Below are 13,985 nucleotides of genomic sequence, written 5' to 3'. Positions count from 1 at the left end.
TTTCATGCCTTACCAATCATACGCTTTTTATAATTAAAAACAAGCAATACTTGGATAAATTTAAAGAATGGCCAGTCGAAATTGAAAGAATTCAGCCCAGTGAAAATGCTACCGAAATGCTACGAGTTGCGTATCGTCTTCTAAACCGTCTGAAGAACTTTCAAACTATAGATTTACTGCATAATTAAATCTCAACAAAAGTAGTACGCTTGTATGTTTGTAAATTGTGATTTTTTAATTGAATAAGGTATTTCTTGAATTTGAAATAATGCGCACATTTCAATGTTGGCGTCATGGTTTGCAGAGCTGACATACAGAGGGCGCTAGTGCTATTCTTTAAATGTATAAACGCGCCAAACATTTTGAACAACACGTGGCGATGTATGAACATGTCAACATGAAGCAGTTGTAATTCCCGTTTTCATTGTCGTTTTCAGACTCCAAAATGTTTTATAATTGATGATTAGTTTTTTTTGTTAGAATTCGCATAATAACTAAACATTTCTAAGGTTTCTTTGAAATATTTCTATCTTCCCATGGGGAATTAGACTAAGTTAAAGAAGACTCGGCAATTTCCACCTTATTATATACGAGGGTTAATCATCTTTGAACGTGAAGATGCATTCTATCAAAGCTGTAGTTTAATGTGTACTTACTTACTTATTGGACGTTACGCTTCGAGGTCTTGGCCTATTGAAGAAGTCCTCTAAACCACTCACGGTTGAGAGTCATCGTCTACCAATCCAATAGCCTAATTGAGGCTTTTCTGATGGACGCATCGACGCCATTACTCCTTCGCATAGTTTGAGTCTCTCATGTCACCCCTGTTCATGTGCACGACCTTAAAGGACTTTACGGTCTAGGTCGTCTGGTGTCATTCAAACGACGTGACCAGTCCACCGGAGCCTCACGACTCCTTCAATGCCCTCCTGCTGCACATTAGTGGTACGCATGTCATCAACTATGTTTAGTGCTGTAAACGCCACAACTCGACGTGTCGTATTGTTGGTTCTGGTTGGTTGAATTTTCCTTTTATTATGCATCGTATTGCTTTAGATACCATTCGTCTCTACGGCATACAGGGTGTTACAAGGTCTTTGGAACAAAGACAAATTTAATCTATTTGCATTATTCCCTGTCCCCCTTTACTACACACGTGTGCGCAAGAGCTTTTTTCTACATATCGGTGAAAGACCAATTGAGACTGGAAACTTCCACTAACCATTTTGCGTCTGTCACGCACTCACTATGAAAATGTTGTTGGTTTTTTTGTGTTGTTTGCTGTGTACAAGTGTGGCTACGCCACACGTATTGCGTTGCCCGTTCGGGTCAACTATTGTCCGTTTGGAAGATGTACATCATCAGCCATACCGTTGTTCTATACCTGTTGCCAAACATCGTTCGAACGGTACAATCACTAAACAAAACACGAGCTTTGTGTCGAAGCAATTAGCAAAGCATACCGAGGTGCAGTTTATCGTTAAAAATCAAACCGGTGCAGTTAAAATTAGTGACATGCAGCTTTGGTGGTGAACGCTACTACTGGAACTGACATAATCTAATGTTCGCGCCGGTAAACTAATCTAGATGTTATCGAATTTACAAACACAGTTACATTTCTACATGAGGAACACTTTGAGCGGTACGGTGCTTTCCCGGACAACGCTAATTCCTCTACCTGTATGAATCTTCTACGAGACGGCGCGTCTCGCGTTGGACAACCGTAGAGCAATAGGTGTCTAGCAGCACAATTCGTGTCCCCCGTTATGTGGTAGCGGAAGCAGACTAAAGCACGTAAGCCTTTACTGAAGGGGGTTTATTTTTCAACTGTTTCACCTGCCAACCCTGCAGGGGTTTTGATAACATATTGTAACGATAAAACAAAAAGACAACCAAAATCACGTTCTTCGAACGTCGCTTTACAGGTTGCAGCTAGCACATCAACGCTGTACACTATTTGCTCACAAATATTGCTTGATGAGTGCTGCCGGGTAAAGCGCCATTTTTTTGGACAGGGTTGCGCAGCTCAGTAACGCATGTTACACACCGTTACACCACCAGTATCTTGCACCGATTTTAACTGTCTGTTTAATTACACCGAAACCAACAACTGCACCGTGGGTACCGTGCGATTGCTTCCCATTGCCTTGCCTCTAGATTCTTATCCACGCTAGTATTTGTATTGCTTTTTCGTTATTGCAATTTGGACGGCGATCAAGTATCTTTCGTGACATATCATTGCAATGTCCATTCCGTTCGCTTACGTTCGCTTCCTCTCCATTCGCTATGCGACTTTACGGCCGAATCGGGCTGGTGTTTTGGATGGATTCGCACCTAACTGGATGCGTCTATCGCGGTATCTGAGTGTTCGGCTGGCCCAATTCGATTTCATTTACCATCCCTAACAACGGTTACTGCAAGTATGGGGAGGGGGTGACACATTGGTACTTTAACTGTTTACGGTTTCCGTTGCAAAGAAACTAAAAAAAAAAAATGGACGGCAATTGCAACTGTGCGTTCCGCAACACTCTGTCGCGCGAAAAGTACGTGCGTGCACGAAACACTGCGAACAGAAAAATTCACTGTGAGCAAACAAACAAACTGACAAACGAAACAAAATGGTCAACGCCACTCAGGCAACGCAACGCTAATTTTGCTATGGGACCGATGGGGTGGACAATCATGAGCGTTTTGCATTGCGTCCGAATCAGAACCAACGCTTGCTTAGGTGTGACTTTCTAACGCTACTTTAAACAACAATCTGATTGGCAAACGAGGTGCCAGTTCAGCCGAATACCGTAACCGAACCGAATTTCTACAGCAACGGTTTGCTGCTGCTCATTGTTCTAAAATAAATTCCCACACTACAGTGCTTACTGTTTCTATCGAGTAGTAATAATGGGACAAAATTTCTATGATACTGTGTAGTAAATATAGTAGAAGTTTGTTTTAACAAAACTAAAAAATGGTTAATTATTACGAAACATTGCATCTACAAAAACTGGCTCTAAACGCATTGGATCTTTAAACGTGATTCAGTTATCTATTGTTTGAAAGGTTCAAAGAGGTTCCATTGCGATGAATGTGTTGACCATTCACTTGTCAGGTGGTTTGGTTTTTGCAGTAACTGTGGATGGGTGGATGAAGCAAATGAACCGAACTGTTGTGAGCGTAGATAGGTAGAGGATCATCAGTAGGGATATGTTTATCTTGGCTTATGCTCTATTACTTATCCCTTCGCGTTTCCCACCAGAGGGACGAGCGGTCGGCAGCTTCCGCATTCTTTGCTTCATACCGCAGCTACAAAGGTAAGGCAGAAGGCAGTAACGCTGCCATTGCTCGAAAGTCATTCCCCAACGGGATGCGAAGGATGTAAAATTGAAACATAAAATCTATATAATTGCATACGCCACTCTAACGTTTTTAGCCTAATTAATTTTTCAATAGCATCAAAATGATTTTAATTAAAAAAAAAACACAGTTTCCACCTCTGCATGGCCCCGGGCGACCTTAAAGGCACACAGAGTGACAATCCATCGGCGTACGCGTCTCTGCTTCATTGTTGCGCGCGTCCGGAGACATTTTGAAATCTTGCCGCGCAACAAGATGTAAGGCACTTTTTGCACACGCACACACAGACACACCTTAGTGGAGTACACTAAGTACGTTACTATTCCACCATGTGTGCAGCGTCTGGACAAGCGTTTGATAATGTCGGGACACTGGAGGACCGCTGTTGCTTGCAGGACCCCGTTAATGCTTGGCAGCTGATCGTGTCGGCCGCGTTAAGAGTAAAATAAATGCATCATGCCACGGGGCTCGTTCGCCAGCGCCGCTCCACACTGCCGACACTTCGCAATGGAAATATGCCACATTATCAAGATCAGCGGACCCCGGGCTGATATGCTGCTTAGGGCTTGGGTTATGCATGCGGCAGACACGTTCTTCGTTTCTTCGTCCCGATGCTACTATCTTATGGCTAGAATATTGGATATTCCAATAAAAAAAAACACAGCACACACACACACGCACAGACAGACAGACGGTAGAACCATTCATACAGCTCTATCGCACGCATACATCCTCAACCATCACTGTGCGTCACACGCGCACTTAGCACTCAAAACCGTGTGTTGCTGCTATAATATCGCTAGAAAAGCGGATTGGCCTATCTATACCCAGACGGGGGGAAAAAGGGGAGAGGGGGGAGGGGGGAAGGGGGCAAATGAGCGCATCTGCCCCCGCTGGCATATATACACGTACGTACGTCTGCTCGTATACGTGTTCCACGCAAAATCGCATTATTGCATTATAATACACATTCTTCCAATGGGGCTTCATTCCTAGCTGCCTTCCGTTTTGCTTCAATTCGCACTGCGTTCTACCACCACCCCAACCATGCACGATCCTGTCACATCGTTTAAGGCACTTGAATTGTTTGCGCGTCACTTTTAGTCTCACCTAATGTCGCAACGACGCGTCGCAGCTTGGCAGCGCACCGCTTAGCCCTGCACACGCTGCAACCGCATTCATGCGCTCTACCCTAGCACACGATCAATATCTCACGTTTTATCTAAATTTGAATTAAAAAAAAAATAATAGTAATAAAAAAAAATACAATAATAATTCGTACCTAAGCGTAAACACTAATAATGTTCTTTTTTTCTCGTTTTCTCCCTCTCGTAATAATAATCATGTATATCGACGTAACGGAAACAAAAGGACAGAAAACATAAACCTAGAAATAATAGATCCTACTACATTTAAAACGTGGATTCAGGAGTGTTCCCTCCCTACTGTTTTTTTTTTACCCTACAGATAGTCCATTTCTAGCAGAGTGGATCCCTTCCCGCCTTTTTAAGTAGCTTCCGAGCGCTTTGTGGAGTCGTTTTTGGGGGAGGGGAAGGCGCTGGTTCGATTTGTGGCGCGGTACAACGGTGTCCAACAGTATCTCTCGCGAAGGACTCAGCACATTATCCGATGCTGGCTCCACTTATACATATATACTTGTGTGTGTGTGTGGGAAGGGTGGGATTTAAGGATGGTTTCAATGGATTGTGTGTATGAATATGTTCGCGTTTAGATGTGTGTGTGTGAGTTTTATCCACGTGGATGTACAAGTGGTGTACTAGTGGGGTTGGCCTATGCTCTAACTGGGGGAGGGTTTCTCGCCTATCAACCGTTAGATGATGTCGTAGAGCGTGTTTTCCGCTTTACTACTCGTCGGATCCATCAGGGTCAGGTTGGTGACGGCATCAATCTTTTCCAACAGCAAAGGATCGTCCAGCTGGAAGGAAACGTGAGTAGATGTTAGTGAGCGTTCGTCACACAGCAAAGGATCTGAGGTTCGTGAAAAGGTGAGTTAACAAAGGACAGAAATAGAAAATTCTGCCCACACGAACCACCCGGTTCCTCCCGGTAGCCATAAATTATATTTTTGCAACGTTTCGTTGAAGTTGTTCCAACCTTTTTTTTTTGGTTTGCTCCCCACATTGTGCATATTTGGCAACTTTCACACCCACTTGCGCGCGCGGCCAGACCATTTTTCCAACCGGTGCCGGCAAACGACCTTGGCGGAATGTTGCGTAGTAAGAGAATTGCTGTCCGAAAATTGAAAACGCTCCGCTGGGTCTGTTGGTCTGTGTGTGTGTGCGTGTTTGTCCTACCGGATCAGCATTTATTTAGCTGCCGGTGGATGGTTATGGTGCACACACGACCCGAAAAACAATCAATGTTTTCTGTTTGTGTTTTGTCACGCACCCCACAAAACAGTTCGTAGTGTATTGACCGCTTAAGGAAGGCCGCCGAAAGAAGCCCCGGTCCAGCAATGATACTCACCATAAACTCATCAGGCGTCTCGAGATTATCCCCAAATGCTATAGTGTCCATCGTATTGTCCGTCACTAAAAACAAAAAGGAGTACGCATTAGCAAAACCAAGGCAATCTGGCCGACAAAACGGCGCAAAAACTTACTGCTCAACCCATCCATACTGTCGTCTATACTGGAGAGAAATTCGGGCGTGTGGGGCATCGACTGCGTCATGGACGATTCGCTCAAACCGCTATCACCGGACTCCTGGCGTGTGTGATCGGCAATACCGGACAGGAACGGGTCGTCTCCCATCTGGAGAAGACAAGCGGCATTGCACGAATGCATTGTAGCGGAGGCCATCTAGCGGCAACGCGCAGCACTACTACGCATCCCCACCCCATACTTACATGTGATTTGATCTCTTGCTGCCTTTTCCGAAGTCGCTCCCGTTCCAGCTGCAGGTTGTACAGACGCACAGTTTGCTCTTGTACTGCCCAATCTTGGTTTGCTGTTTGGTTTTGGATTGTTCGTCGGTGTTTGGTAAAATGAAACAGAATGTAAACAAAGCGAATTAGATACCACGTCCTCGTGCTGGATGCTCCATGCGCTTAAGCTTATCTGGCGATGTGTGGTGAGATAAAAGACCGTGTGCTCCAGGCGCTACTGCTACAACCTCCAGCCCTATCGGTTAGTAATGGTGTTAGTATCTCCGCACCTCTACGTACGGAGGGGGTTCAGCGTTGGAAGAAGAATGGTTGCTGTTTTGCGTGTTAGTAACATGAGTAAGGCTTAGTAATTCAGCTGCAGAAAAGTCAAGATGCACTACCCTCGCTACCTAACTACATGCCGCTGCGCAACCACAAACTACACCTTCTAGCTCTAGTAAGCTCATCTTAACCTCGCTGCCTGTTTGCGTTCTAGCTGCCCTCCGCCGCCGCTCTGCCACCATCAACGGTGGCACCTACACTACGAGCAAGTGTCTTTTTTTCTGGGTAAAACCGAGATCGTCATGAAGAATGCAGAGATACAGTGCAGACACAAAACGGAACATCGAGCAGGTGGCGCGTGTTCCGGGATGTGAGCGTGTGAACTTAAAGATACGGGGGAGCGAAAATTTGTAAAACAAAACAAACAAAAAAAATGGACACGTACACAATCGGGGATCCCGCCAGGTGGTCGACCGAGTCGCATGATTGATATAGTACCGTTCACCCTTCTCCGTGATGCCTTCCTCCCATCCTTCCGGCAGTGGGCCCAGATCGACATTGCTGCCGGTCAGCATCGATGCCGGTGGGGCGGCGTTCGACGGTGCGAGATTGTCATTTGTCATTTGAATTGTATCTGGAAATACCACTGAAGAGAGAGAGAGAGAAAGAGAAAGAGAGAGAGAGAGAAAGATAGAGAAACAATAGAAGAAAGGACAACAAGAGAGCGCTAGTGGACGGAGAACAAGTGAAGCTCTCGCATCCCAAACGTTTTCTTCCCAATGACCGGTCGGTAAAAGGCGTTCGTTTGCTTCTCAAATTCTCGTTATATGATGGATGAAAGTGCTGACAACACGGGTTGAGAGACTTGTCATCTCTCTAAGTTGGGTTCTCTATTACAAGTTTCTCCAGGGAAGTTCAAATGATCTTACTCTTTTTCTCTTTTTTGTCTTCTTTTTTTTTACCTTTTTCCCATTGCATTTTGCAAACTACTCTTCTTAGGTTTGGGTGGGCTCTATTTGCATACGAGGTGAGTGCTCTCCCCCTCTTTTTGCGTCTTCAAATGTGCTGTGTAGCTTCAAAAAGTTTTAAACAACTTGAGAGGCTTGAGCTCGAGATTTGAACCTCAAACCCCTAATAATGTTAAGTCGCGTTACTTCCGACTATGCTATTTGGAAAGATCGTTAGATGCACTCAAGAACATCTACTAAAGCTTCCGATATTACACTTTAGGTGGTACTAAGCGTATAATCCACTATCAGAAATCTTCTCTAAAGGGTTTGTACTACAATTTGAGGCACAATTTGTTTACTGTCCACTAAAATCTACAAAGAGCCCTTGGTACTTACAGTACCACCAGCTTGCGAAAGCAAAACAATTCTTATCATCGATGACTGGGCCCGCAACCAAGGGGGTCGTCATAAAGCAATGGCACCTGTGTCTAGACGAGTCTAGGCGCGGACAAACCCTACCGCAAAAGGTGCAAACATTAAAAGGGTTTGCATGGCCTGTAGAAGATAACGGGACACTTACAACATACAGACACACACACATTCACAGAAACACAAATGTTTTCTCTTTTTCTCGATCAATTTTGTTTTTTTTTTCTTTGTCGTTTTCGTTTCGTTGTTTCCCATCTGATCTGCTCAACAACGTCAGCAAAACGTAAAAGGGCCGCTTGCTGTATTAGTAGCGAAACCGGACGTGATTCGTTTTGCCCACCGACACCGGCGGGGTTTGTAATTGGACCGGCGTCATTGCTGACACACTTCCGGTAGTGGTGATATATGCCACCGTCTGGGATGTTGTGCCAGGGCTAAAGGGCCGGAGGGGAACGAAAGGGAAACCCAGAATTGTTGACTCTCTGCACGCTTCTTATCGGTGCGGGTCTTATCGCTTACGGTCAAGCGGTAGAAAGTCCGATATGAAGTGAGTTGGTGGGACCGGGGTCGCGAGAGAACATTAGAATATTTACTCCAATAACAAAAAACATTCCCCCAAGCGAACCAATACTAACGGGGAATTTGACAGTATGAATGAAACTAAACCCTTTTGGCAGTACCGGGATGAGCGGGTCGAGCGTGCATGGTGGGGAGGGTTAAATGGGAATCAAATGCATGAATGAATCAATGAATGAACCCACACAGCCCGCAGCGGTGGAGAGAAACACGATTGCAGTGGACGGTAAAATAAATAAACAATTGCGGGATGGTAAACAGATGTGCACGAATGCCGTTCCGGGCTTGGTGGGTGCGTGTACTGCGAGTGTCGATTTGTGCTAATTGTGCAGTTCTTCTCCCCAAAAGTTGTTGTCTTTGAGTAGAGAAAATAATTTCAAAACGATATTTACACAGACCCCCAACGTAGCAAAAAGCCACCTCCTTTGTACATTCGCTTTAATTCACCATGCCCTAAAGATCACCACTGCCATGCTCCTAGATGGGATCGCAAAACGATTGCCATCCCGAGTGATGGGCCAGTGCTAAAATAGACATTTTCTTTCAATTTTACTTTTCTCACACCTAACCTCATTTCCTGCAGGCGGACGGTCAGCTCCCCCGTACATCCATATCGGGTAGCTTGGATTGGTAAGAAATTGAAGCCGAAAGCCATTTATGGTACAGAAATGTCTTCTCCTTCGGGCGGGCACGATCTCTCTCTAACAGGGTGGGGAGGGGGTGGGAGGGGGTGGGAGTGGGAAGGGGTGGAGGTAGATTGCCACTAACCAGCGGTTGAGAGGTGATGTTTTGGAGCATCGGAATGGGTACGTCCGATCATCGTCATCAACGTTTCCACTGTGTTGGTGCACACGTAGACTAGACGAAAGTTTCATGAATGAAAATGGACGATTCAATTGCTCTGCCACATTCATTGATGGCGCGCGCCCGGCATACGAATAGGGTAAGGGTGTAGTGTTGTCACACGAGGCTAAGGGAACCTGGGAGTGGGTACGTTAGTGTGGTCAATTGGTAAAGAAAGGGGACAGCGTGTACATTTATTTATTTACACATACACACATTTGCTTAGTACCGAAAACCGAAGGGGACAGTCGCGGGCGGTTTTCAGGTTATGTTAGCAAACCCCGCTGGACAGAGAAACGAACGGCGCACTGTTAGACCCTGATTGATTCGTGTCATCCGTCGGATTAGACGCTCGATGCGTGCATCGTTTGTATTGCTTTTCCTTTGTGTGTTTACCAGTGTCACCGGATGAGGGAGTGCCCGGGCTCGAAAGTGGAAAGACATTAAGTCACACACACATAGAGTGCACCACACTCCGAACCCACTGTACTGATCGCGCAATGTTACATAAAATCAGGGGTCCGTCCGGATGAAAAACGGATAGCAACGGGCAGATCGGAGTGGAATCGCAAAGGCAGTGAAGACAACAAAGCACTATCATCTCAGCAGCATGAAAAGCCATACCCATCCTCTAAAAAAGGCCACCACTGACCCACTTACGGGGTGAAGTTTTGGCTCGTGAAAGGGAGGAAAAAAAAAAGGGAAAATGGCCATTTCCATCCACTGCAAACACTGGCCACCTCTCGACGCGACGGTCGCAATCCCTTAATTACGATTGACCCCATCAAACCAACGGCACCGGAAGCCGAATGTGATGCGGCCGGACTGGACTGGACGGGGCGATAGGGCTGATGAATGAATTTTACGACTCTCCGATATTTGCCTTTCCCGATAACGAACGTGCGGTTCGGGTGCGACACAGAACCATTGGCCGACTCCATTTAAAAGTCATATTTACCAAGAGGAACGATTGCGGGATACCTGCCGCCACCGGATTTGTTTACGCGTGAGGGGTGACTACGTGACGGGTTGGGCGTATGTTTGAATGATTATATGTTGAGTATTTTTTTCCCCTGCCGAACTCCATCTCCGTACCCAAATTAGATTAGTCAGAGTACCATGCAGATAGCAAAAGGTCTTATCATTATTGTCTGTTTTTGTTGTACATTTGTTGTTACTTTTTAAAAACTATCTTCAAATTGTGTGTGTGTGTGTGTGTTTTTATGTATGCCGGAAGAGGACTTTTTCTTCACCATCTCAGTCATGACAACTCCCAATGTTGGGAGGGGTTTTCCGTGTGTGCACGGATTTGTGGGAAAGTTTCTTATTTCAAGACGATCCACAATTTAGACGGTAATAACCGAAAGCAATCTACTTCCGGTTGAAATGTATGAATGATCGTGTAGCGTAGTGGCCACCAGCTAGAGATAGTAAGTAAAGCTGAATGGAAAAAAAAAACACCCTTATCTATACGATTCAAATTTATTTGGGTACGCTTTGACACGTAATGACAAATCAACAAATGCACATAAAAACATCCGCTAAGATGCAATAAAAACGTTGGTAAAGATGTTTGCACGGTAAAGCAATTAAATCGTTGATCGAAAATGTTTTAGAAAACGAGAGTGAAAACATCATTTTGAATCTTACGGTACACTCACTTGCTCATCCTGCAGTGGTTTTAAGAATTTACCTAACATTTCTTCAAACTAAATTATATCTTTGATGTGTTACCATCTGTAAGGTTAGTCACAGTGCACATTGATCCTGGCAGGAGGATCATTTCTTTATACAGTGTATTTTTATTGTTTTAAAGTGCAACGAGTTAATAAGAGAGCAACAAATTAATCCTGCGTGCCATGGGAGGGAGTCTATCGACTGAGTTGTACACGTTGAACAGGGTTTTCCTTGAGAGTTTTATCAACGATTCACGAGTGGTTTGGGTAATGGGAAAGCAATAATGATTCGAAAAGGACCACACACTTCGCTACGTCCATTGTGTGTCGCACACCTCCCACTGCTTTCCGTGTGGATGAATTAGCTGTGACGGGGCAAAGGGGTCACAGATATCCGGTAAAATCTCAAGGACACCCTGGGGAAATTCGAGCACTCGTCTACTCACCATTGTTGGTCGGTGTCGGGGAGGAGATCGTGGGACTGAGCAACGTCTGGGAGCCGGTATTGAACAGGGTCTCTACGCTGGACTGCTGCTGGAAAAGGCTTTCCTGCATGGCGGTAATGCGCGGGTCCTCCCACGTGGTCGTTCTTGTGTTGTGGCTGTTGGGTAGTAAAGAAGCGGAGAAAACGCGTGAGTAAGAAATCGTTAGAAAGTGGCACTCACGTTCGTCGCCCTGGTTACAGACTGTTTGTACACAGAGGACGCTACCGTGATGGTGTAACACACTCATCGGGCATGCTGAGCACACACTGTTGACATTACGGGTGGGTTCTGCCCCGGGGCACAGGCAAACTGGGCACCTTGTGACCAGCTTCGGGCTGATGCTTGGGTTTTTCCCAAAACAAGGTCGTCCCGATAATGAAGGGTCTGGCTCATATCCATCGGAATGCAGAACGTACGGTACCGGTTTGTGCAGGTGTTTTTCTCATCGCAAAAAGGGTCACTCGCGTGGGGAGAAAATTGCACTCGATTGATTGCGGTAAGGCGAGGTATAACTACCGTCCAGACAAGTAGTGGATAGTGACAGGCTGTTTTTTTTCTCAATTGAACACATTTTGCACTTGCCCCAACAGATGAGTCATGGTGTGCTATAAGGGGGACAGATAAGCAGATGCAGTAGACATGATGCAAACAAAATTATGATACAGCATGTGTTGTTTTACTAAGGCTAAGAGCATTGGTAACAGCTAGAACTTGTTTGTGGTCTAGGTCTGTTGGAAATTACTACGACGCCAGCGCTTCTGGAGTAATCTAGGTCTAGTATAGCTTACTTCTTCCATCTCTTCATCGACTACAAGGCCGTACAAATGACAATAACCAACGTCACATGCCAGGTGATGGTGGATGGAAAACTCTCGGGGCCCTTTGCTACCACCAAGCGTCTGCTCCAAGGAGATGGCCTAGCTTGTCTACTCTTCAACCTAGCACTAGCGATGGCCATCCGCGTCTCGGAGCTGGAAACTTTGGGAACCATCTTCTATAAGTCAATCCACATCCAGATTAATACACTGATGATATAGACATCATTGGTTGAAGGCTCTCCTACGTAGTGGAGGATTACCAGAGGATTGAGCATACAGCGGAAAAGATGCTGTGATGGGTGACGTACAGGTAGATGAGCGCACCTTAGAAGTCGTCCAAAATATCACCTATCTTAGGTCAAACGTCACCACCGACAATAACATTGAGGTTGAGATACGATTCCTTCTACAGCTTGTCTTCTCCACTCAAAACACCTGTCACAACGAACGAAGTTGAAGCTGTATAGAACCTACATAGTTCCAGTATTCACATACACCTCTGAGAAATGAACTTTGTCCAAAACTGATGAAGCCCTCTGAGCTTCGTTCGAGAGGAAGATGCTCAAACGTATTTTTACTCCCGTGTGTTTGGAAGGACAATAGTGGACTCCGCTACAACGACGAGCTCTACGAACTGTACGGTGAACTTACTGTCGTGCAGCGGATAAGACTTTCCAGGCTTCGGTGGGCTGGTCACGTCATGAGAATGACACCGGACGACCCAGCCTTTAGGTCTTTTAGGTCGTCCACATGCCCAAATTGAAATGGAGCGATGGCGCTGATGTGTTCGACTAACCTGACCGTTAGCGGTTAAGAGGACTCTTGCAACAAGTAGCGTCGGATAAGTAAGCATGTAAATAAGTATACCTACCGAGTGCTTTTGAATATCCCAAATCGAATTTTGAAGACTAGATTGCTCGGTTACCTTCGCATGACGTAACCAAGCAACCGGAGTTTTACAGTTTTACTCTGGTTTTAGAGTGAAAACCATTTAGAACCACAGCGCATTCTTCAATCATGCCGCCCTTTCCGGGTGGCCTACTCGGACCATCATTTATCCGGTTCGCCCGAAGCAAATCGTTTTCACCGTAGTGGCAACACACTGTTCCACCCACACTCCCTGTAAGATTATGTTTACATCGATCGGAGGCAGATCGTATCGGGAAGAAGCCGAAAGAAAAAAAAACAAAACCCCCAGCAGCATGATGCGACCGACACTGCCGGAACGCAGCGGGGAGGCTTCGCTTTTGAGATGTGGGCGGGTGATATAAATCAATCACGCACGGACGGCAACGGTTCTCGGTGCGCGGGTGAGACGCTAGCTGGCTAATACTGCCCTCCCATGTTGATCTCGTGGAAAAAGCAAAACACAACCCCACAACGTCTTAATCCGTCTGGCAACATCGATGACGTCGCCGCTTGTGTGTTTCCGCGCCCGGCGTCCGAACGCGGCCACTGGATCACCGGCCAGTGATCCATCCTACATGCGTATCTTCGTTACACCCAAAGAACCTTAGCTTACGCACCGTTGGGATCGTCGCGATCAACCACCAACAGCATCACCAACAACATACACTGCGCGCGGCCAGATACCCCCCATGCTCTCTCTCTGTGTGTGTGTTTCCCGTGTGGTTGTGTGGCAGAGCGGCCGACAATCTTTACATTACAACCCCAAGGTTCCAACCGAG

At 45.9% G+C, this 13,985-nt stretch overlaps 1 protein-coding gene across 1 annotated transcript in view; it reads right to left on the bottom strand.

Moving 5' to 3' along the window:
• Positions 1–5,182: 5,182 nt before the first annotated feature.
• LOC128715797 (transcriptional coactivator YAP1-A) overlaps positions 5,183–13,985 on the bottom strand; it is a 35,228-nt gene continuing 26,425 nt past the window's right edge. Inside the window, exons 2-7 of the mRNA XM_053810714.1 lie at positions 11,441–11,595; positions 6,966–7,166; positions 6,221–6,321; positions 5,975–6,125; positions 5,839–5,903; positions 5,183–5,287 (exon numbers count right to left, since the gene is read on the bottom strand). Coding sequence (XP_053666689.1) covers positions 5,183–5,287; positions 5,839–5,903; positions 5,975–6,125; positions 6,221–6,321; positions 6,966–7,166; positions 11,441–11,595 — 778 coding nt within the window. The remainder of the gene's footprint in view (positions 5,288–5,838; positions 5,904–5,974; positions 6,126–6,220; positions 6,322–6,965; positions 7,167–11,440; positions 11,596–13,985) is intronic.

This window comes from Anopheles marshallii, chromosome 3 (genome assembly GCF_943734725.1).
Source record: "Anopheles marshallii chromosome 3, idAnoMarsDA_429_01, whole genome shotgun sequence".
Lineage (NCBI taxonomy): Eukaryota > Metazoa > Arthropoda > Insecta > Diptera > Culicidae > Anopheles > Anopheles marshallii.
The sequence above is the reverse complement of the archived record's forward strand: the minus strand, read 5'-3'. Positions and strand labels throughout refer to the sequence as shown.